Source organism: Myiozetetes cayanensis, unplaced genomic scaffold, assembly GCF_022539395.1.
Source record: "Myiozetetes cayanensis isolate MyiCay16 unplaced genomic scaffold, myiCay2020 scf2-11, whole genome shotgun sequence".
NCBI classification, from domain to species: Eukaryota; Metazoa; Chordata; class Aves; order Passeriformes; family Tyrannidae; genus Myiozetetes; species Myiozetetes cayanensis.
In genome coordinates, this window is record NW_026087411.1 from 35,675,688 (window position 1) to 35,696,696 (window position 21,009).

The 21,009-nt window shown below is 39.7% G+C and overlaps 1 protein-coding gene across 1 annotated transcript in view; it reads left to right on the plus strand.

The window, feature by feature from the left end:
* The first annotated feature begins 3,783 nt into the window (after positions 1 to 3,783).
* The window catches only part of ADSS2 (adenylosuccinate synthase 2), a 38,201-nt gene continuing 20,975 nt past the window's right edge, over positions 3,784 to 21,009 (plus strand). Inside the window, exons 1-2 of the mRNA XM_050314635.1 lie at positions 3,784 to 3,983; positions 20,332 to 20,434. Of these exons, the coding sequence (XP_050170592.1) occupies positions 3,822 to 3,983; positions 20,332 to 20,434 (265 nt within the window). The 5' untranslated portion in view covers positions 3,784 to 3,821. The remainder of the gene's footprint in view (positions 3,984 to 20,331; positions 20,435 to 21,009) is intronic.

A 21,009-nucleotide genomic window follows, 5' to 3' on the forward strand; every position in this document is an offset into this window, starting at 1 on the left:
ATTATAAGCTATTTTAAATATATATTTAAACTACAGTATCATACCTACAGAAATCTCCGTTTCATTTCTGCTCTGTAAAGACAGCAATTATCTTGTGCAGTGCATACATTAGGAAACTCCCATTCAATAAATGAAGTTCTTTCATATTCTAGGTACACCTAGCCAAAAGGTTGAAAACACTTGCTAGAGTGTCCAAATAATTTGTGACAACATATAAAAACATTATAATGTTCTCAATCTTATTTTTATAATGATAAAAAATATTAACCAAAATAAAAAAGTAACAAAAACAATTAAGGGACATTTTAACGGGAAAAACTAATTTAAAAATAGTAATAACAAGCAACAAGCAGGGTTCAATTACATTAGCATACTCTCCAAATAAAATTATGTATGTCCTAACTGCATAATGATTTCTCTTCCTCCTAAGCTAAGCTGACAGCATTCTGGAGAGTTTGAAGCACTACAGATGCCAACTGTGTCTGGCACAGTGATTCTTAGACTTCTTTTGACTATGACACTATCAATACCTAATATTTTTTTGTGAGTCACTCTACATCTTAACATCAAATTAAATGAGAAAAATGCTCTAAAGGTGCTGTAAATAATCAGGAAGTAAAACTAACTTACATTTCATTGAATGTTTTAATGATATAAGTGAAAAACTTCAAAATTTTATTTTTTATCACAGTTCTGTAGGGCATATGCAGATTAGCTAACCATGGCCCACAGACTACTTTTCTGCAACCACTGTTCTAGTGCAGATAAGACCTCAGTGTAAAGTATCTGTGTAATACATCATTGTCACAGGCAGAACCAATTTTAACAGAAAGCTCCTACCACGTGCCCTGACATTTTCATTGCCAACGGTTATTTCTTCAATCTATACTTTTCCTGAAACTCAGAAATTGCTTACACTAGGAGAAACAGTATCAAAAAAGTATTAACATCACTCAGTAGTCCTTCAACACAATTAAGAAGTATTATTAAGGAGAAAGAAATAGCCCACTATGACCCATCAGCCATTAGCTAATAGTCCAGCTGGCCTTCTTGGTTGTTACAGCATTTTCCCTTTGTTCATGCTTACTTTTGATTTACTGGAGATCTTACCCAAATTCTCCTCTAAACTACTTTGTACGTAATTTTTTAAATGCACAATCAGAATATGTGGAATGCTTTGTCAATATAACTGAAAACATGTAGATGTAACAATTCTACGTATAACTTTGACACATCTGAATGAAATGCATCTCATACTGCTTCTGTTCAGCATTTATAAAAAGTTCCTGAGTCTCTTGCAATTTATTGGGAGGCAGTCACACAAAAAGCCTGAATGTACCCAAATTAGAATGAAATTTGTGATAAATGTAACTTTCTAGTTTTTCATACCTAGTCAATAGCATTGAAGAATCCAGAAGACAATACAACCTAAACTTTATCAGTGTATGCTTCTACCATGGATTCAGCTTCACAAAGTCAATCCTATGTACTATCTTGCTGATGTCAGAAAAGGCATTGACATTCCTTCATTCCTCGAATGTAACTCTTGCTGCTTTGTGCCACCTCTAAATGCCCACCTGACCTCTCACAGAGCAGACTCAGCTTGCCCAGGTAGCAAAAAAAGTGTGTTAGAGGGAAAACCCAGCACAGTACCACTGCATGCTCTTGCTGTTTTTCTTGCCTATAGTGAGTGAACACAAGTGCAATGCCTGTTTTTGGTAAGGGGCATTAGACACCAGTTGTGTTTGTGCTTTGGTCAAGAGTTACCATGTTTTAGAACTATATTATACAGTTAGTGAGTCGTATCAATAAAGAGTATTTAGTATCTTTTAGTATTAGAATGAAAGCTTGCCTTCGGTTTGCAAGGAAAAGGGGGTGGATGATGGATGCAGTTAATACCATATATTAAATAAAAATTCTCAACCCAACAGTACCAGTCAGTACTGATTAACTTGATCTTCATTAAATACTTAAAGGTTTTCTTGAAGTGGAGTGTTTGTAGCTTTCTTCCCTATCAAGGCACCATACTAAAACATAATCTCAGAGCTCTTCTACACCATAAAAATAGCAGAACAATGGATTCCTGTGCCTGAGACTCTTTGGAAAGTGACATTACACTAATACCACATTACTGGGACACTATGAGAGGCTCGAATTTATTTTGAGATCCGAGGGAATATTTGCATTGGCAGCGGTGTGGTGTTAATATGATTCAGCTATACTGGAAAATCACATCCTGAAACATTAATCTTGACCATTGTTTGGGGAGTGGTGAGATGATCGATGGCCTGAGAAGTGAGTGCACTAAAACAAAGTTTGCCATTGTGTCAACCAGACTGGAGAAACTGATTTCAGCAGCTCCTTGTGGCTTTTAGTGACTCCCACAAGCAGTGTCTATATATTTTTTTTAGTATAAGCAGACAAAATGTGGGCTCTTAAGGTACCTTTAAGGAACTACACTCTTTAAAATGTATACACACAGTTGCCTCTCATCATTTGCAATTGCTCAACATTTTTGTTCTGAACTGACTACTTGGTCATAGAATCTCTCTGTACTGACATTCAGGACTTAGATATTTTCAGTTGTTTAAAAAATTGCTGACGACTTAGTATTTAATTATCTGTTATATGTCTTCCTTGCTTTAGAAGATGCAGTTAAACTTTTCTCCAGTGGCTTTTATAGATCCCAAATTTCTTGGTTGGAGTAAATCTGAAGGAGCAAAGCAACTAAGATCAAGCACTACAGCCCGCCAGACAGCTGCAGACTGTGACTGTTCAGTGACTCAGGTCTTTGAATAACTGTCTTAGCAATAATTACATCATTCTGATTTTTATGTCTTTTTAATAGCTACTTTACCAAGGGAAAAAAAAAAAAAAAAGGCTTCCCCTAGGGTTGTTGGTTCTGTGAAGCAGGAAAGAATGAAAACAGCCGCTGAGGCATCAGTTCCACTTCTAAGGACACACGATGAAATGTGTGTACTTTCTCTGCTATGGGTTTTTCCTTTTTTTTTTTTCTCATGAATAAGCTTGAGGCCATGTTCCGGTGTCTCTGGAGATAATGAGAAAATGGCCTCTCACATTCACCCCCTGGCTCCCCAAACTTTAATTTACACTCTTGTGATCGTTAATCCAGCAGCACCAAGGACGCGGGCAGTGGTCCGACACGCTGCACACACGCAGCGCTGACACCCGTGACAGGGGCCGCAGCCCCGCCGTAGCTGAAACCCGAGGGCTAACGGGCGCCAGCTCTGGGGAACGGGCACAACATCTGCGCCCCCGGTCTCCTCCTTCCCCCCTGCCAAGCGCCGCCGCCATCCCGCCCCGGCCGCCCCGCCATGGCCGCCCCCGGCCCCTCCCCCTGGTCCGGCTCAGCCGCTGTGGCCGCGGGGCCGCCCGGGGCAACCGCCGGGGCGCCGTCCTGCCGCAGGTGGCCCACGGGAACTACGCGCCCCAGCGTGCACTGCGCCTGCCTCCCCGCAGACCTCCGCGCGGGGAAGGCCGCGCGGCACGCTGGGTAATGTAGTCGCGGCCGCGAGGCGCGGAGGGAGTGGCAGGAGGAAAAAAGGCGTCCGGGGGCAGTGGCGGCTTCGGTTTTTCGCGAGAGTGAGAGGGGACCTCTGGCTGAGAGCAGAGGTGTTGGGCTGGCGGGGAGCGGCGGGGCAGGCCAGGCCGGTAGGCGGCGGCACCACCTGGCCGCGGGAGCGGCGGCACCGCCCGCCCGGCCGGCGGGGAGGGGAAGGCGGAGGCGGAGGCGGGGGGAGCGGAGCCGCCGCGCGCTGCCGCATGTGCCTGGAGCGGCGCCGGAGCGGGCAGCGCGAGCCATGGCGGAGCACGGCGGCCCCGCCATCCCCAACGGCGAGTGCGCCGCCCGCCGCCCCGGCAACAGGGTCACCGTCGTGCTGGGCGCGCAGTGGGGCGACGAGGGCAAGGGCAAGGTGGTGGATCTGCTGGCGCAGGACGCCGACATCGTCTGCAGGTGCCAGGTGAGGAGGAGGAGGAGGAGGAGGCGGCCGGGGGCTCGGGGGAGGCCGCGGGTGTCACCTTGACCCGCCGGGCGCTCGTGCCCGCCACCGTTCTGCCCCCAGCGACCGGGGAGGCGCAGGGCCGGGGTCGGCGGGGGCTGTGGGGCTTTCGCCGGGGAAGGCTCCGCTGCCCTCCAGCCCTCCTGCGCCTTCTTTGTCCCGGCGCCGGGGGAAGAGGAGGAGGAGGAGGAAGGCGCCCTCCTCGTCGCCCAGAGCTGGCCCCTGGCAGGAGGAACGCGCCCGGGATCGCGTCCTCCCTTCCCTCAGGCTTCCCATTCTTTGTGTCGGGGAAGGGGCCGCGCTCGGCAGCTCCCGCAGCATCGCCGCGGGTCCAGGATCCCGTTGCCGGCTGTGTCGGCGGGAGCCCTCCCGGGCCGCGGCGCCGGGAGCTGCGCGGAGCCGAGCGCCAGTTGCAGGATGCACGTGGGGGGATCCCTGTAGTCTGCCACAGCTCGGGCTCATTCGGCCAAAACGAGGTGCTAAAGGACTCGCCTGCCCTTTCTTTCGAGATTGTTGTGTCAGTGGAATCCTACAATTAGGTGTTTGTTTATTTATTTGTAATTTTTCTTCTCTGTGCTGAGGCCTTATTCCAGCAAAAGAGGGAAAAAAAAAAAGACATGAAACCAGACGAGTCTAGCCTACAAGCACAGTAGTCTTAAATGCCTACGTTAAAACAACACAGATCTGAGGAGATGTTATTTTTTTTAACATCTCTAGTGTAGTAGTGCTGTAGAGTACAACACAATGAGCTAAAGCCTTGCACGGTTTTTTTCTTAAAGTTAAGAGATACAGCAGCATAAAATGCCCACAGCACGTGCAGGCTTCGTGTAAGTGTTGTTATCTGTGTGCTTTCGTTGAATGCACAATTTAAATTTTCTCCTAAATAAACATATTTTGGAAGAGCATACCATTCCCCAGGGAGCGCAGACGCTGAAGAGATGTTATCCAATGAGAACTGCACATAGACTGGTGTTTTCAAAAACAAGTCCTTGCAAACCTGACAAATCAATACCTTGAACTTCAGAGAATTTAATTTTGAAGTAAACAAACATATTTCTAAATAATGTTTTCACAGATGAAATTTTTTTTCCCCCTTAGATCGTGGGGTTTTTTTTAAATAATCTGATTTGGTGCTGGGGCATGACTGCCTGGCTTTGTGGGTCATAGAACAGAGTGACTCAGTTCGTCCTTTATGACTTTGTTCTTGAGACTTGAAGGGCACCTATGTGAGTGTGTATGTTTAATGCTAGGAAGTTTTGGAGGAGAAACAGAGAGGCAAACAGAGAATTTCTGTGTGCATGTCTTAGTGTATTTGTTACTTGTTTTGAATCCACTAGGTAAAGGATCAAGAAAAGGGAAAAATTATGGTGTTATTTCAGGCTTGAATTTCCTGGCCAGTTCTGCCATTTCTAACAGCTTGTTGCTTCTGATGAAGGAAGGAGTTTTTCTTCCTCTTTTCTTCCCTTTCCTGTTGATGACTGTGCTCCCCGAGTCTCCTCCCATGCACTGGCTCTGGCACTTGAACACTTCTGTAAGTTGATTAAACTCATCAGAGTGGCAGGAAACTCTTTTCTGTAGGATTTACTTGCTATGGTTTTAGTAAATAAAACTGAACTTTATTGGCTTAGAGGACTTTGGTGAATAGAAGAGCCCAGGACAGGGTAAGCACAAAGAACAATTTCTCAGAATGAGAGGGGAAAATAGGAATATTTTCTTTCAGTGGTACTGAGCTATTAAATAAATTTATTGTTAAATTATTAAATAATTTAATATTATTAGATAATCTTTTATGTGTGCGAGCATATTTGCGATGCTTTTGTTACTACTGGTAAATCAGAGTGTGACCCTTGCGCTTTTTGTAGTGGTACAAGTCCAGAAAGAAAAATCACAACACACTTGGTTTGGCCCTTGCTAATATCAGCTTTCCATAACTGGAGCTTCTGATCCTTATTTCAACGCTATACTCTTACGTATTCCAGGACAGTTCTTTCTGTTCATCATGCCAGAGTTGCTAGAATGCCTGTGGATGACGTCACATATTTCCAGCGTGTTCTTCTGGAAAATTTATTAGTACATCTGTTGGGGGACTAGGGAAGTTGTTGTAGCAGGTCTAAGATGTCTTAGAAACTTGGGTTATGCTTGCAGTGAAGCACTCTAGGGTTGAGCGCACTGTCCCTTGTTCTGGGCAGATGCAAAGCATTAAAAAGGTCCTCCCGCAGAAATGAGAAGCAACTTATTGCTTAATTTTACAATGCCTGTAAAGGCATTCCAAGAAGTTGTACTCTCAAATAAATCTATGGCTATGCCTTCTTGTCTCCTACATAGCAGGTGTGCTAATGATTCCAGTGATTTGTTTGATTGACTAGCTGTGGCATTTGGAACCAGGTCCTTGCTTAGGCGCAGTTAGCTGAATGTGTGTCAGGAAATAAGTTACGATATGACTACTTACTTCTTCTAAACACTACCCTCCCAAGTATTTTGTCTTAGATTTAGAGTTTGTGGAAAGGAGTCTTGTGCTCAGAGAAAGTGAATGGTATTTTCTTTTCAGGAGACAGTTTTGTATTTATCAGAATTAATATTACGGTTTCAAATCCAATTGTTTGAAGAGGCTAAGCTAAAGTTAAAATAGGTCCAAGGGGCCGCATGTTGTTTCTAATGCTGTGGCACTGGCAACTGTGTTAGTTTTGTGAAAATTTTGCTAGCACCAAGGGTTCAGATGCAGTTTAAACAAACATGTCTGTATAACGTGCTTGTTCTTCTACTGTAAAATTTGAACTGGTCTTGATTTACCTCCAAGAGGTATCTGGTAACACGATGGTGTTGATAAAACAAACATGTTGGTGAGACTTTTGCCCTTAAACTTACATCTTGTTTTCAGTGGCTTAAAAAACAAGGTCTGTTTACCTGCTATCACATAAATCATAGTCCAGAGAGTAAAATAGAACAAGAACTGGTTTGAGATTCACAGATAGTTGCCAGAGAAATTTTTGGTTTGTGTGTTTTGATCGACATAGTTTTCTCTGAGTAAGCAGCTAACCTTGCTGCCATCAAACCTGGAAATTTTGAAAGTATACGCTGTATTTTTGTCAATTCCCCAGGTAATGGAAAGTTAAAGGAAAAAGTTTCCTATTCTGATTAAGGGACTTCCTCACCATTGCAGAATGCAACCAAATTGGGAAATTAATTACCACGTTTCATTCATTTGTGGGAATGATGGAAGTGACAAATTAATGCAAACAAATTATTTTAGATAATAGTTTTATCAAATACGGTACCAGAATATGCTATATGTCTCTTGTATTAACATCACCACTCCCACCCAATCTACCAATGTAAGCCATGCAGCAAAATATGTAATGTCTGCACTGCTTGAATCTGTTCTCATTCATTCATTTCATCAACAAATTTTTGTTCACTTCCTGTTCTTACTGTTGGAGGGAGCTGATTTATTCAGAGAACATAATTGACAGAGGTAAGATTGCTAAGCCTCCACATTGTTTCTATGCCATGTTCCCCATGCTAAAAAATCCCATTTTCCTGCTTCTTCAGTTCTGTTGTACATCTTGTTGCTACTTCTAAACAGATATACAGCTTCTTACCACATCTTCTCATCCGGTTTCAGTGGGGTCTGCCTGCTGTGGGGTCACACAATTCGTACTCCTGAAGTGCTAAGCAATGTGTGAAGTCTTTATACTCCCTTTTCCTCTTCCTTCTGCCCCAATAAGACTGTTTAGTAACACCACTGTTGATGACTTTTTATGTGGCAACTGCAGTGCACGATCTAGAGAAGTCTTCAGTGTGCAGATCCTTGGGGTTAAGCAGTTACCATCGACCAGCTGATAACTGCTGACTGAAGTCCTCACACCAATGCTGCCTGATACCTCCATATCACTAGTCTGTATATGGCTACTTTTTTTAATCTTCCATTCTCCAAGCCCACTGTTCTTCTAAATATTCTCATTTAAAAAAGTGTTTTAGTCTAAAGCTTATGGAAACCATGCAGAATTAGGAATAGCAGAATCAATAGCTGTAGCTATTAGTGCTTTTTTTAGCTGCTCAGGCATTTAGTAAGTGATGCCTAGCTAGAGCTTTCTTTTTTTCTGTGCTGGGTGCACTTTTGGACCTTGTAGTGGTTGGCAATGTGCCAGTGATATGCTCTGGTGAGGAGAGAGGTCAGTAAAATGAGTTCTTTGGCCTACTCCATCAGTGAGTCATATGCTTTACAGACCTGCTTTAGAGCATCACTGACAGGTGATCTCTTGTTATTGTAAACAACCACACAAAGTCTGCGTTATTTTAAATACAACAACAGTTGAAATCTGATTTTCCAGTTCATAAAGTTTGTACAATTAACAAAGGTAGCCTTAAGAGCACTGAAGAGCAAATTACACCTTGATCTACTGATTTCTTATTGCTCTTTCAATCTTACTGTTATTACAAAAGCTTAATGTACAAAAGCTTAATTTGGTTGGTTAAGATGCAGTAATCTGTAGCAGCTTATTAAGATTTCAAATGCATTTTTTTATTTCTACTATACTACCTCACACATTTGGAAGGTGTTCTCTGTAAGTATTCACAGAGTCACTTTTTGGTTTTGATATCCTTTCTCAAATGTTCTTGTGACTGTAGCAAACATTGGTGGGGTTTTGTGCACTGAAGCAACGCAGTGCTGGGCATATCTGTGCTTTGAACATTTTCTTGTTCCTGATTTGCCTGCCTCACTTGATCTCTTCTATCTCTTTGGGATAAATTGGTCTTTATTCTGGACTTGAATAATGTCTCCTCTTGGCTACCTAACATATGCAGGCATTACAACAATATAAAGTTTTGCAAGTGAGATAAAATAAAGCCAAAACCAACTCTAAAGAGTCTTTCTGAATATTATCTTTCAATAGCAGTTCATCAGAGCTAATTCTGTCAGTACAGAGAAATGGATGGAGTTTCTTGAGATTAATACACTTCAGTAAAGTTAATGTTTTATTTGTTAGAACACAGGTGAATGTGTAAAACATAACGTGCTTATTCCGTCATATTCTGCCTCAAACTATATCTCGATCATGTTCTGATTTAACAATACTTGTACTACATGCTCAAAAATTTCTGAAGTCTAGCCAAAGTTTCAGAAACCTTCATAAAGTCAGTGCCATAATGACTCCTTTAACTAGGTTAGGTCTTGCAAACATGAATGGATTTGCTAAAGGAGAAAATGGCTAGCTGCTTGATGTTGTTCATACTGAAGTTTGGGAATATGTTATACAAAGTAGAGTTTGTTAGATGTTAATTAATTGGGGATGAAGGGGGGGTGAAAGAAATTAATCACAAGATCTGGGATGTGAGAGAATGAATTTGTTATCAAAACCTTTATTTTTTAGTTCTTTTTACTTATTCATGCATTTTTGAAAGGGGGATTTTTTGCAGTCTTAAGTTCAAAATAGATTTTGGACAATATGTATTGAAATGAGAAGCAAATAGCCTAGAAATTGCAGAGCTGTACCTAGTTGGGGTGTGTCACAGGGGTTCAGGTATATCTCTTCCCTAGACTGATGAACTTTCTAAAGATGTGCTCAGCATTCCCAGAATCTGATTGTGGCAAGAAGCAGCCTTTAGTGTGTTTCTTGTAAGTAATGGTAGTATCCAGCTTTCTCAAAGTATTTTTAACTTTTCATCTAAGAGTTAAAAGAAAATGTTTACAGCTATATGATGCCAAAGCAGCATCGACTTGCTTCTTGTCCAACTTGGCAGTCACTTGGACAGCTAGCTCAGAAACAACAGTGGTTGCCCTGAGCTAAAAATGAATGCTGGAATGTGGTAGCAATAAAAGTAAACTGTAGAAAAAATTATGCACACACACATCTGATGGGGAGAGTTGAAAGGAGTGTATGGCTTCTTCCTTAACGTTACATGAGATAACATCTCTTTAAAGTAGACAACTAATTTTTATTCTAGAGGAAATAACTTGAAAGACTTCTTTGCTCTTCCCTGAGGCATCATATTTTTGAGACAGACAACTTGGCATGATCGTGTCATAAGAAAAGGCAGTGATTGTCATCATAGACTTTTTGGGTAGATGGTTCTCTTAAATGCACATGTCAGTATTTCAGAGCTGCTTTAAATGCTTTTGTATTTAATACCAGTATAGAAAGCCGTTCACAATATGCTGTTACTTGCAGTTCCAGTCTGCTTTCCTCAAATGTTTTTTTCCCTGTGCACCTCCACTGCCCGCTAAAGTTGCAGTAATGCAGACCAGTCTTAGCAGTTAGAGGAGTACTGCTGGCTGTAGGTGGGGCAGCAGGGCTCGAACTGCTGTCTTGTTGCATCCAAAATGAACTTAACTGTTCTGGGTGTTATACGAACATCTAGTCTGCCCTTGACTAATGGAGACATACTCTGAAAATAAAAAACATAAATCAACTTGCAGAGATCTAAAATGGAGAAAGATACACTGCTATTCCTCCATCTTAGTTTCACGTGCAGTGATTTCTGAGTTGCATGTTCTACTTATGTATGTGCATGTGTGTCATACTGAAGCGTATACTTCCTTGGCTAGCACACGTGGCACACATTTATTCTTGCTCTTTGTGCGCTACACAAAGGTTTTAAAAAGCGAGGAATATGAGGAGTCATATTTTTGCTTTCATTTTAAGAGTAAGCAACTCTGCTTTCCTTTTTGTTTTTGCTGAAAATATAACTTGGTATGTTCATGTTTCCTATTAGACTGTTGGCACGTTTTTTCTAAAAAAGAATAGGAAAACCCCAAAGTTTTAAGTTAGAATGAATTTGAAATTAAGTGAACAATGGATATATTAAATGTGCACACTTTATCTGGAAGAGTCCCATGTGCCAGGAAAATGGAAGAACTGCAAATCCTTATCCCTTGAGTGGTCAAGTCCTTTGCATACTTTTCAGGCAGACCAGTGAGATTGGCTGCAAACCCAGGAGCAAGGAACTTCTTTGATCAAACTCACCAGAGAAAAAAGGTTCTGGTTCAGAATGTCCTTGTGTAAGCATTTGAATAGGGCTTTGTATCATTTTCAGTGTCTTTTTGGAGATTCCATGTTTCCTTAATTTTTGACTGTACTTAGCTTCAGATGAGCTTCTAAGTTAGCAGGCATGTAGAATAAACCAGAGCTTGTAACACCCGGTTCCATTAGCTGAGTTTTGGTTAGTGCTGGTTATGCACTGTAAACTTGAAGTCTTAGCTGATAAACTTTATTGTGCTATTTAAATTCAGCAAGAAAATAATCTTTTTGTTTAAAAAGAGCATCCTTCTATAGTCCTGTCACTAGAGGTCATGTTGCAAAAAGGCTGGTGAAGTAGTCATCAGTACAACTTTCTGAAGACCAGCATAAGCCATTACTGTTTTGTCAAATTAACTTCATTAAATTATCAAAACTCTACTATAACTCCAGAAAAAAAGATTGCTTCTTACTTATCTAGTGAATCAGCTCAATACATGAATGTTCCTTGGGGGCTTCTCGCTAGTACAGCAGTGCAATTCCATAAGAAAAAGTACTGTTAAATATTATTATCAATGCTCCTTCTCCACGCTCTATATTTGATTTGAAAGCTCTTGCGCATGGACAGAATATAACAAGCTAAAGAACTCTTGTGCTGTGGGAAGGTTCAAAGGGAGAAGACTTATAAGAATGCATGAACAACTTTAGGGATGAGTTTACCAGTCTGGATCCAAAATATACCTTTCTAAGAGTTACACTTGTAAAAATTGTTTCACTGTTCAAAGCTCTAAGGAAAACAAAAAGTCACAAAACTGTAGTCAGGTACTTGCGTTACTTTTGTTGCTAGCTCTATTCTGTTCTTTACCCAAAATACTTAGGTGGCTGTTATGATAGTTAAAAGCTATAGAATGCAAGAGGCAGTAAGTAAATTTTGCATAGATTGGAGAAGTGCTGACATGATTGACCTTAAAAGTACCATAGATGTCCTATTAGAAACACTGTTCAGTCAGTGTGGTTTAAATGTGTCCTCTTCGATATTATTGATTAGTCTTCTGTAGGTCTTCCAGTGGTACCATCTGGACTGTGGCACAGTGTTGTGTTACCTGGTGTGTTTGTGTCAGGTGCACGAGCGTGGTGTTTGTTGCCTTCCAGCGCTTTGATAGTGGTTTTTGGCTACTGGGAGTAACTTGTTTGATTTATTGATGTTTCAAGGCTTGTGTCTAGTCCAATGTCAGCTAGCAGATAATGACTTTTCCCACTTCCAAGTTACTGTTTTCAGGCACTCAAAACTATTGCAAAAAGGGTGTTTCCAAAGTATGTTTATCGAACAGCCCCCAGATGAGCAATACTTGCAGCAGCCTTTGCTATCTAATAACCCCTCTGTGCATGTGTCACTGATTCCGTTCACATTTGCCAGGATAGGTGTGTTTTAGAATAGTATCTTGTTTTGTGTGTAGTACTGATCAGCCTATCTAAATTGAATATGCAGATTCTTGGGTGTGGTGCTTACAAGGAGAAGGATTTTTAGGCTACTTAATATTCTTTAATGAGCTGAAGAAAAAACCACCCCCTTTTGGTTTGGTTTGGTTTGGTTTTTTTTGTTTGTTTTTCTTAAAAAAATTATATCTCTGAACAGCTTACCACTGTAAAACATTTCAAAAGTAGTGTTTCATGGGAACTGTTTTATGGAGTTAGGCTTTTAGAAAAGCGGGTAAATATGGGGTTTTTTACAAGGGTTGCTGTCGCTCTAACAGTACTAGTGTGATAATTTGTCTCTTAGTGTACAACTTTCTGTCATATGTCCTGTATACTTTGCTTTTCTACATATTAAATAGCTTGGATATTTCAAGATTACCAGCTACTGGTTAGGGATCGTATGTTTTTTCAAGAAAGTGATTTAAGCGTACTGTACCAGTAAAGCTGGAATAATGCTTTTTAAAAAAGCTTATGTATTTGGTTATCCTACAACAGGTTTTGCTTAAAATATTATAGCCTGGGTGTAAAGCTCATGGTCCTGATCTTACTCTCAATATTCCACTTGAAATACTCTAAAATAATACTAAAATACTATAATTCAGTAGTGTCAGGATTATGCAAGGAGAAAAAAAGCTACTGTCTCTTAATAGGATTTTAAATTGTTCATCCATCAGAAGTCCCTAAACTAAATCTGTATACTGAAATCGTAGAAACATATAATGGTTTGAGTTGGAAGGGACCTTAAAGATCATCAACTGCCAACACCCTTACTGTTGTCAGGGACAACTTCCACTAGACCAGGTTGCTCAGAGCCCCATCCGAGTCTGGTCTTAGACACTTGAACAGTGGGGCATCCACGAGTTCTCTGGGCAACCTGTTCCAGTGCCTCACCACCCTCACAGTAAGGAGTTTCTTCCTAATACCTAATCTAAACCTACCCGCATTCAGTTTAAAGCCATTCCCTCTTGTCCTGTTGCTACATGGTCTTGTCAGAAGTCCCTCTCCAGCTCTCTTGTAGGTCTGCAGGTAGTGGGAGGCTTCAGTAAGGTCACCCCAAAGCATTCTCTTCTCCAAGCTGAGCAAGCACTACGCTCTCAACCTGTGTTCACAGGAGAGATTTGGCAAAACTGATCATCGTCATGGCCCTACGCTGGACTTGCTCCAACATGTTCATGTCATGTGGGGCGTACAGCATAGTTTCACATTTGTTATTCATGATGACTTTCACACTGTGTCCTCAGATAGATGGAAAGAAATATTTTCTTTCCAATCCAACTGGTACCCTTCTGAGTTGGAAAAGTGCAGAAGCTTTAAAAAACAAACAGCTTCCCCCCCCCCAAACAAACCAGCAGCTCTTTAAATTGTACTAGGAAACTTTCATGGCTGAGGTGTTTTTTCCAGTTCTATTTTGGTTTGTTTCTTTTTGCATGAAGACTGTGATTAAAGCAGGTATTTCTAAGATGCCCAACTTCCTAATTACGTGAATTGTTTGAACTGATACTGTTGTGGGGAAAAAAATAGGTGTTTGGTTTTCCCTCAGCTTGGAGCAAGTTCGTGTTTTCTATGTTACCAGCCCAAGTGTTCAGTGTCACCTGGTGGCAGTTCTTCCTTCAGCATTGCAGGCTGGAACTGGGAATCTTGAAAACTGGAGACTAGGTTCAACGATGAGACCAGCTGCCCTATCTTTGATGTGTTTCAAAGTCTTGAGCAACAGCAGTGGTCCTAGGTGTTGACTCCAAGGTGAAGTAAAAAGTTGAGGAAGGACAGCTTATATTTATATTACTTTCTATTACGAAGTTCATGCTCCTGGTGGTTGAAAAGTTGGAGAAATTCAATTAGAGATACAATTTAACATTGTAATTTGGTACATCTGTGGGCTGCTGAAAGTGCAGCTTCTTTGGTCACCAAAAAGTCCTTTGGGAAAGGATAGAGAACTTTTCCAAATACTGTGCTGAAAAATACAAGATAAAAAATAATGGAAGAAAAGGAGAAGGGTCAAACAAACAATGCTTTTAACTTTTTAGTGCTAAGAAGGTTGCTGAAACAGAAAATCCAATTTTGGACACCTCAGAGTGTGCTTAAACTGCAGTTCTATGCCTTGATAGAGATGCACAAATAAATGGTGCTATATTGAAACAAAGTATACTTGGAACTTCACAAGTCGTGGCTACATTAGCGTCTAGATAGGAGTACAGTGTGTTGTTACTGGTTCTTAGTGGTCTTTGTTTTGGGTCACTGCTTTGTTGCTAGATGGAGAATCGGTTTTGTGCTCTGTTCTTTGTTCTTTTCCTACATACTAATTTTTCTGTGATGAAATGAGCCCAAGTCTAGAGGATGTTTTCTAATGTAAGGAAAACCAAAAGAGAAACGGTTTGGGTGTTCTTTTAAAAGTCACTCTCTTCTAAGTGAGCTGTATTAAACTTAATGAAGAAGTCTGTTCATATTCTTACCTAAATAGCCTAGTAATAACCTAACCTAATCTAGAGAGATACTTCAGTGTTAAATAAGCAAAAGTTAAGCATTACGCACATTAACTTCATTAAGTTCTTAGTCTCTGGTGTAATATTAACAACTGTTTTTTTTCTAATACTTTCCACCTTTTCCAACTTTTTTTTTTCTAATACTTTCCAATAATACTGTCAGTTCACACAATTTGAATATCAGGCGATACAGCCTTTTGGGCAATGAACACCTGTTTTTCTCTTGTGTTTCTTTGATTTTGTGTCCTTGGTATGTTCTGGGATGATGCTCTGCTAAGAAAATGTTCAGGTAACTAGCAAATACCTTCTGTCATGAATTCCAGGATGACTTAAAATAACAAAATGTTGGGATATCCTAGATTGTGTCTATTGAAATGAGAAGCTCACATTGTTTAGGGATTCTGCTGTATGTAAGTGAACTTAAATAATGTGCACAGGGGTATACTTAGAAATGAACACAATGATTGATCTTCTCTTTGGTAATTTTGTATTTAAGAAAATAATATACACAGTTGTTAGTTGAAAGAAAATCAGAATTTCTGTGATTAATGTTTAGAGTATTATGAATTTTTAATTTTGTTTTTTAATTACACATTTTCTTCGTAATAACTGTTTAAACTGACAGAGGCAGGAGGTTTTGGGGAGAAGGGAAGGGTTTTTAAGTGACTTGAGACAGTCTTATTTAGGTCCAAAATCTTGATTCTCCTGTTCTGTCAGGTGATCTGAGAGTTTACAGTGCTGTATATGGTATTGTAACATCCTGTGAGATGCAGCAGTGAAAAAAGAAAATTTTCACAAACATGGTTTTAGGAAGCACATAAAGAAATGAGTAGGTCTTGTGTGTGTGTGTGGTTGCTTTGTTTTGGTGTGTGGGGTTTTTTTTTTTTCCTTCTTCATATGTTAGATCAGTGGGTTTAGACCACTCTTATACAACTGTATCTGAGCGTGGAAACCATGGAAGCAGAGGGAGAGAACACAAAAATTTATGAAGAAGGTTCAGGAGGTCTGTGTTTTGACCTTGAAAGCTCTCTTCTGGTCCTATGTATATCCCCTATCCTGGACTGTTTTGTTAGGGTTTTTTGGTTTTTCTCCTCAACAGGGCTTCTCTGCTTGTCTTTTTTATTAGGTATTTGTGTCTTTGCTGTCCTTCAAAAAGTGTCTTTTGAGTAATTTTGGAATAAAATATTACATTGCAGTACCATGAAAGCACAGTCTTGAGTCTGTTAGACATTGCTGACTATATCATGCTCTTTTGTTGTATTGATTACCTTCTTAATTTTTTTTCTTGGTTTTTCTATACCTGCACAATATTACTTCTCTTCCTCTGGCAAAGCCTGGGCTACTTGACGTCGTCCTTCATAGCCTGCATTCTGAATTCTGCTACCATTCTTCTACCAGTTCTCTGCTACCATTCTGCAGAACGGGAAGGAAGCATCCCAGTAAAGAAGCTCTTTGTTCAGAGTGCTACTGGGGCCTTCTTGTACCTCTCAGATATAAGAAGTCATCTTTTCCCTCTCTGTCCTTTTGTGCGATCCATCTATTTGTAGCTGAATCCAGAGTTGCCTTGCCCTCATGAGTATCTTGGCCATGGCACATGTGCTGGCTCAGCTGAAGGAAGTCTTGTTGTGCAAAGTGAAAGGCAGAATGCTACATGCACTTAGTGTATTCCAGACTGAGTAGCAACATCTTTTGCTCTTGCTGCACACTTCTCCGCTGTTTGTGTTTGCACAGGGGTGTTTCAGTTTTTTCTCTCCCATTTATGGGAGAGAACTTCTGTTTTTTTGGTACCTAGAAGGTTACCGAGATGTAGTAAACTGATTATTTTATTTACTTAACTAGGGAGTATTACCAACCTCAAGAAGTTACTTGTATGTCTCAATTTCCCTCTGGCAAAAGCTTTATGCAAGATATTGAAGATCATTTGAGCATGAACTTTAAGTAATAGTGAAAATAAATTCCACAGTTAGTTCTCCATTAATAGTGTTTAAACATTTGAATGAAAGGAATGTTAGTTTGAATGACCTAACTGATCCCATTTGGTTTAGTTTGAGGGAGGAGGAGTGAGGAATCCAGATGGAAAGCAAAGAAACCGGGAGCGACATCATCAGTTTACACCTGGAGTTATACTCAGAGGCAATAGTTGCCTGCATTAACATCAGTTTCTGGATGAGGGAAAAACAACCCAAAACAAACTCAAACCTCATAACCTAACAACAACACTCTCCTTCACCTCACCACCACTAGAACTCTGAGTTCAGATTTCTGTTATGAGAATTGTTTACCAAACCCATGTTGAGCAATGTCTGAGCACACATGTGTACACTTTACTGCAAGTTCACTGTAAAGTGTGCACCATTATTTTAATATATTACAATTCATATGCTTGCACTTCTGTGGTTAGGGTAGAGCTTACCTGTAAATCAGCAGAAGAATTTTGAAAACTGAGTTCATGACATGCTGTTATTTTAATGGCTCCTAAAGTAGCATTTGAAATTAAAAATATTTTTCAAAATGGCATATTATGACAGTGTAACATCCAAAGCAGAGCGTGAAGTGACTTAATGTTTTACCAGACAGCTGCTATCAATAGCACTTTTGGGACTGAATCTTTTCCGGTTGTTGGCATCATAATATTATCAACAACTAAATTCTGAGATTCAAATTTGAGTCTACTCTGAAAATAAGCTTTTGGAAACCTTGAGGTATTAGTTATGGTCTAAGAGTGTCTTCAGAGGGTGATTCATCACACGTTTTCTACATTAGTCTCTAGCAAAATCTCTTGAAGAATACTCACAGTAAATATGCAGAAGTAAATAGAACTATCTTACTTCTAGATGAATCATGAATGCTGTTGTGTAAGTAGTTCAAGGTTTAAAAGGTAAAATACCATTTTTATTCTGTTAACAGTGGGGTATTTTTCAGTGAGCGTGGAACCAACACACGTTGGCATCACTCAGCAGTGCAAAGAAGAAATCTTGACACCACCAAAAGTCAGGAGCTGTGTTCTCGTGATTAGCAGAGTCAGAGGCTGCATGCTGTACACCTTACTCAAGCACATGTGACTGCTGAACTTTAAGTTTCCGCGTCTGAATGGCACCAGTGGCTTGGCAAACTTTGACACTAAGAATTTATTGTTGATCATGATCTAATCTCTATAGTGACCATTTTTTTCTTTATTTGACATTCGTGACACTAGAGAACTCTTTTTTTTTTTTTCTTAAATTGAGAAGCAAAACATTAACTCATCCAGCTTGTAGAGAATTTCAAATGAATTTACTGATCTTAGTATTGCTTATGGATTAGTCCAGTTTGTTTATGCTGCAGTGGGAGACTTTGGACTTACCTTCCCATTTGTAAATTACTAGTACCTTATTAGTTCAGTGTTGTACTTAGACCTATCTATTGAATATTCATCTAAAGTGCTTTGGTGTTCATGTTAAACTGATATTAACTAGACTGATAATAACAGTGGATCTAATAGAAAGAAATAATTTGAAGGAACCTGATGTGGAAGAAGTTAATTACCACTTTCAGCAGATGTACTTGACTATAAATGCTACTTCAGTGCATAACTGTTCTTCACCAGGAAACGTTTTGCTTAGGTTCTCAAACACTGAGTAGAAAACTGGTGTCTCTTGTTACTTAGTTAGTTACTTAGTTACTAGTATAGGACTTAATGGTTCTTAGAATAATATCTAGTTTTGGAGTAACTTGCAGTAGCTGAGGAGTATCAGCACTGCATTTCAAAAGTAACTGTAAATGATCTATGTGCTAATGCAGCTAGTTAACATACTTTAAAATCAAAGATACAGTTGTAGAGTGGTAGATTGTGAAATAATCTTTCTTAGAGCTACTATTGAGTAGAAAAAACGGAAGCAGGAGGATTATTCCTGAACATTTATTATTTTCTTAAAAGAATAAACTTGAAAGACCTGGTTTCACATGTTGTGAATCAAAAATTTGTCATTCTCTGCCTGAGTCCCCCAGATCACTTGCAGTGAAAATCTGCATCCAGAAATCTTTACAGCTGCTTCCAGGTAGTGTTCACTACATGGAAAAAACTGTGGCATGTGTGTTTATGTACTGGCAAAAATGTTTGGTATCTACAACTGTTCTCTATTTGTATTGTCAGATACGGCTTTATGTATTGGATTCATGCTTTGACATTGTAGAAGTAGTGAGTTCATTGCTTAGAAAAGATCTTATGTGAGGCAATATTCTGAAATATTTCAGATTTATAACTCCATGGCTTAATACTTCATATAATTTCTTTTTCTTCTTCTTTTAATATAATGCTTTATTGAGTTTGTCTTGTGCTGAAATGCAGCTGAGTTTAAAAGTCTTTGCTTTAAGGTTTTCCTTCTTTGAAGCAGTTTGTTTATTTCTGGTGCAAGGTGCCTGTTCCTGTGGTTATGACAAACAACCATTTTGTATGTAACCTTATCTTGCACAAATGACTGGGTCACAAGAGAGTATAAGCTTATTTTCAAAAGTACAACAAACAAGATCTGGGGATATTTAGTAACTGTTTCGTAATCTTTTCAGTTTCATAAGCCTTTCTTGACCCTCTTTAAGACTTAGTCACAAGCTTCTTTTTGTATTTTAGACCTATTTCACACTTTAACAAATCTCTCAATTCTTTCTCTGTGGTAGTGAAAAGAGTTAGAAATGTTAAGTGTTAGTTTTAAGTAAATGGTTTCTGGTAACTTCCAAAACCACAAAGTCATAGTTGTTTCTAGATTCTCTCCTTAAATGAAACATTTTAGGTAAAAATGAATTTGTACTGTTACAGAACCTCTCTCATCACACAGGAGGTGTAGAATGAACTAGTTAACTTTGCTGGTTGCTGTTCATACAAAAGCACTCAAAAGACTGAACTCAAAATTCAGAACAACAAGCTTGCACGTTGCCAAACAGCTAGACTTATCTTTCCCAATAACTGTATGGTTTTATGGAGTTTAATTAGGTTTTTTTTTTTTACTTTACTAAGGTTGCAGTTCCACTTTCAACACTTCCCATAATTGTAACAGAAAGCTAATGAAATTGATGATGGCTTTCAGAAATGACTACATTATCTAGAATATTCATGCTTCTGTCCAATAATTTTTAGAAACATTTTAATCTTATTCCAAGCTTCTGTACCTTTGATGAACCAAAACACTGTGCAAAGTCTGTATGGCAGATAATACTGATGTTGAAATTGTCCAGTTTGACAGAAGTTTGGCTGACTTCCTGGGAAAAGGAAATCTCTGAAAGATCTTTTGTCAGTAACAGAAATGAAAATGTGGAATTGGAGCTGGAAACAAGTTTATTCCATATTTATACTGTGTTCATTTGCCTTTAGTGTCAAAAACTAATAAAAAACTTTCTTTTCTTCCCTCTCTCCCTCCCACTCAGGGAGGCAATAATGCAGGACATACAGTTGTTGTGGATGCTGTGGAGTATGACTTTCACCTTCTGCCAAGTGGGATCATCAATCCAAAGGTCACTGCATTCATTGGTAAGTGGACATCTCTAAAAGATAGAGTACTGTAGTTACAGCCTTCTGACATGTTAAAATAATGTATCTGAGGACATACAAGGTGAGGATTCTTTTTCTTCAATTTTTAATAGACTTGAACTGTTCTGCTGTCATCCTAATACTGCCCTAACTCATTTCTGAAGTTTGGATTATGGAAGCTTCTTGTACTGTCTTGGATAGTTCACATTTGTTCTTATCTATCGATACAAACAGCTAGCCACCCAGGATATCTTCATTTTCCTATTCACTCTTATTTTCTTTATCAATTATTTATTTTATTCTCCAAATACCTCCTCTCCGTTTAAATTTTTAGCCCTGCTAAGTCCCTACCGGTACTTTTTGAAACACAGATCTTCCCTCTCTTTTCCATTGAATTGTGAAATGAATGCTGACTCCAAAAGACTTCCTCACTGTAAAGTTCTTACCAAGAAGTCCTCTCAGGAGAGTACATTAGAAGTTTAGCGCAGCGGCAGTATTAGGTGATGTCAGGATCTATGATTTGTTTTATTCCTGAAAGGGGATTTAGACTGTTCTATATGTTGTCCCTACAAACC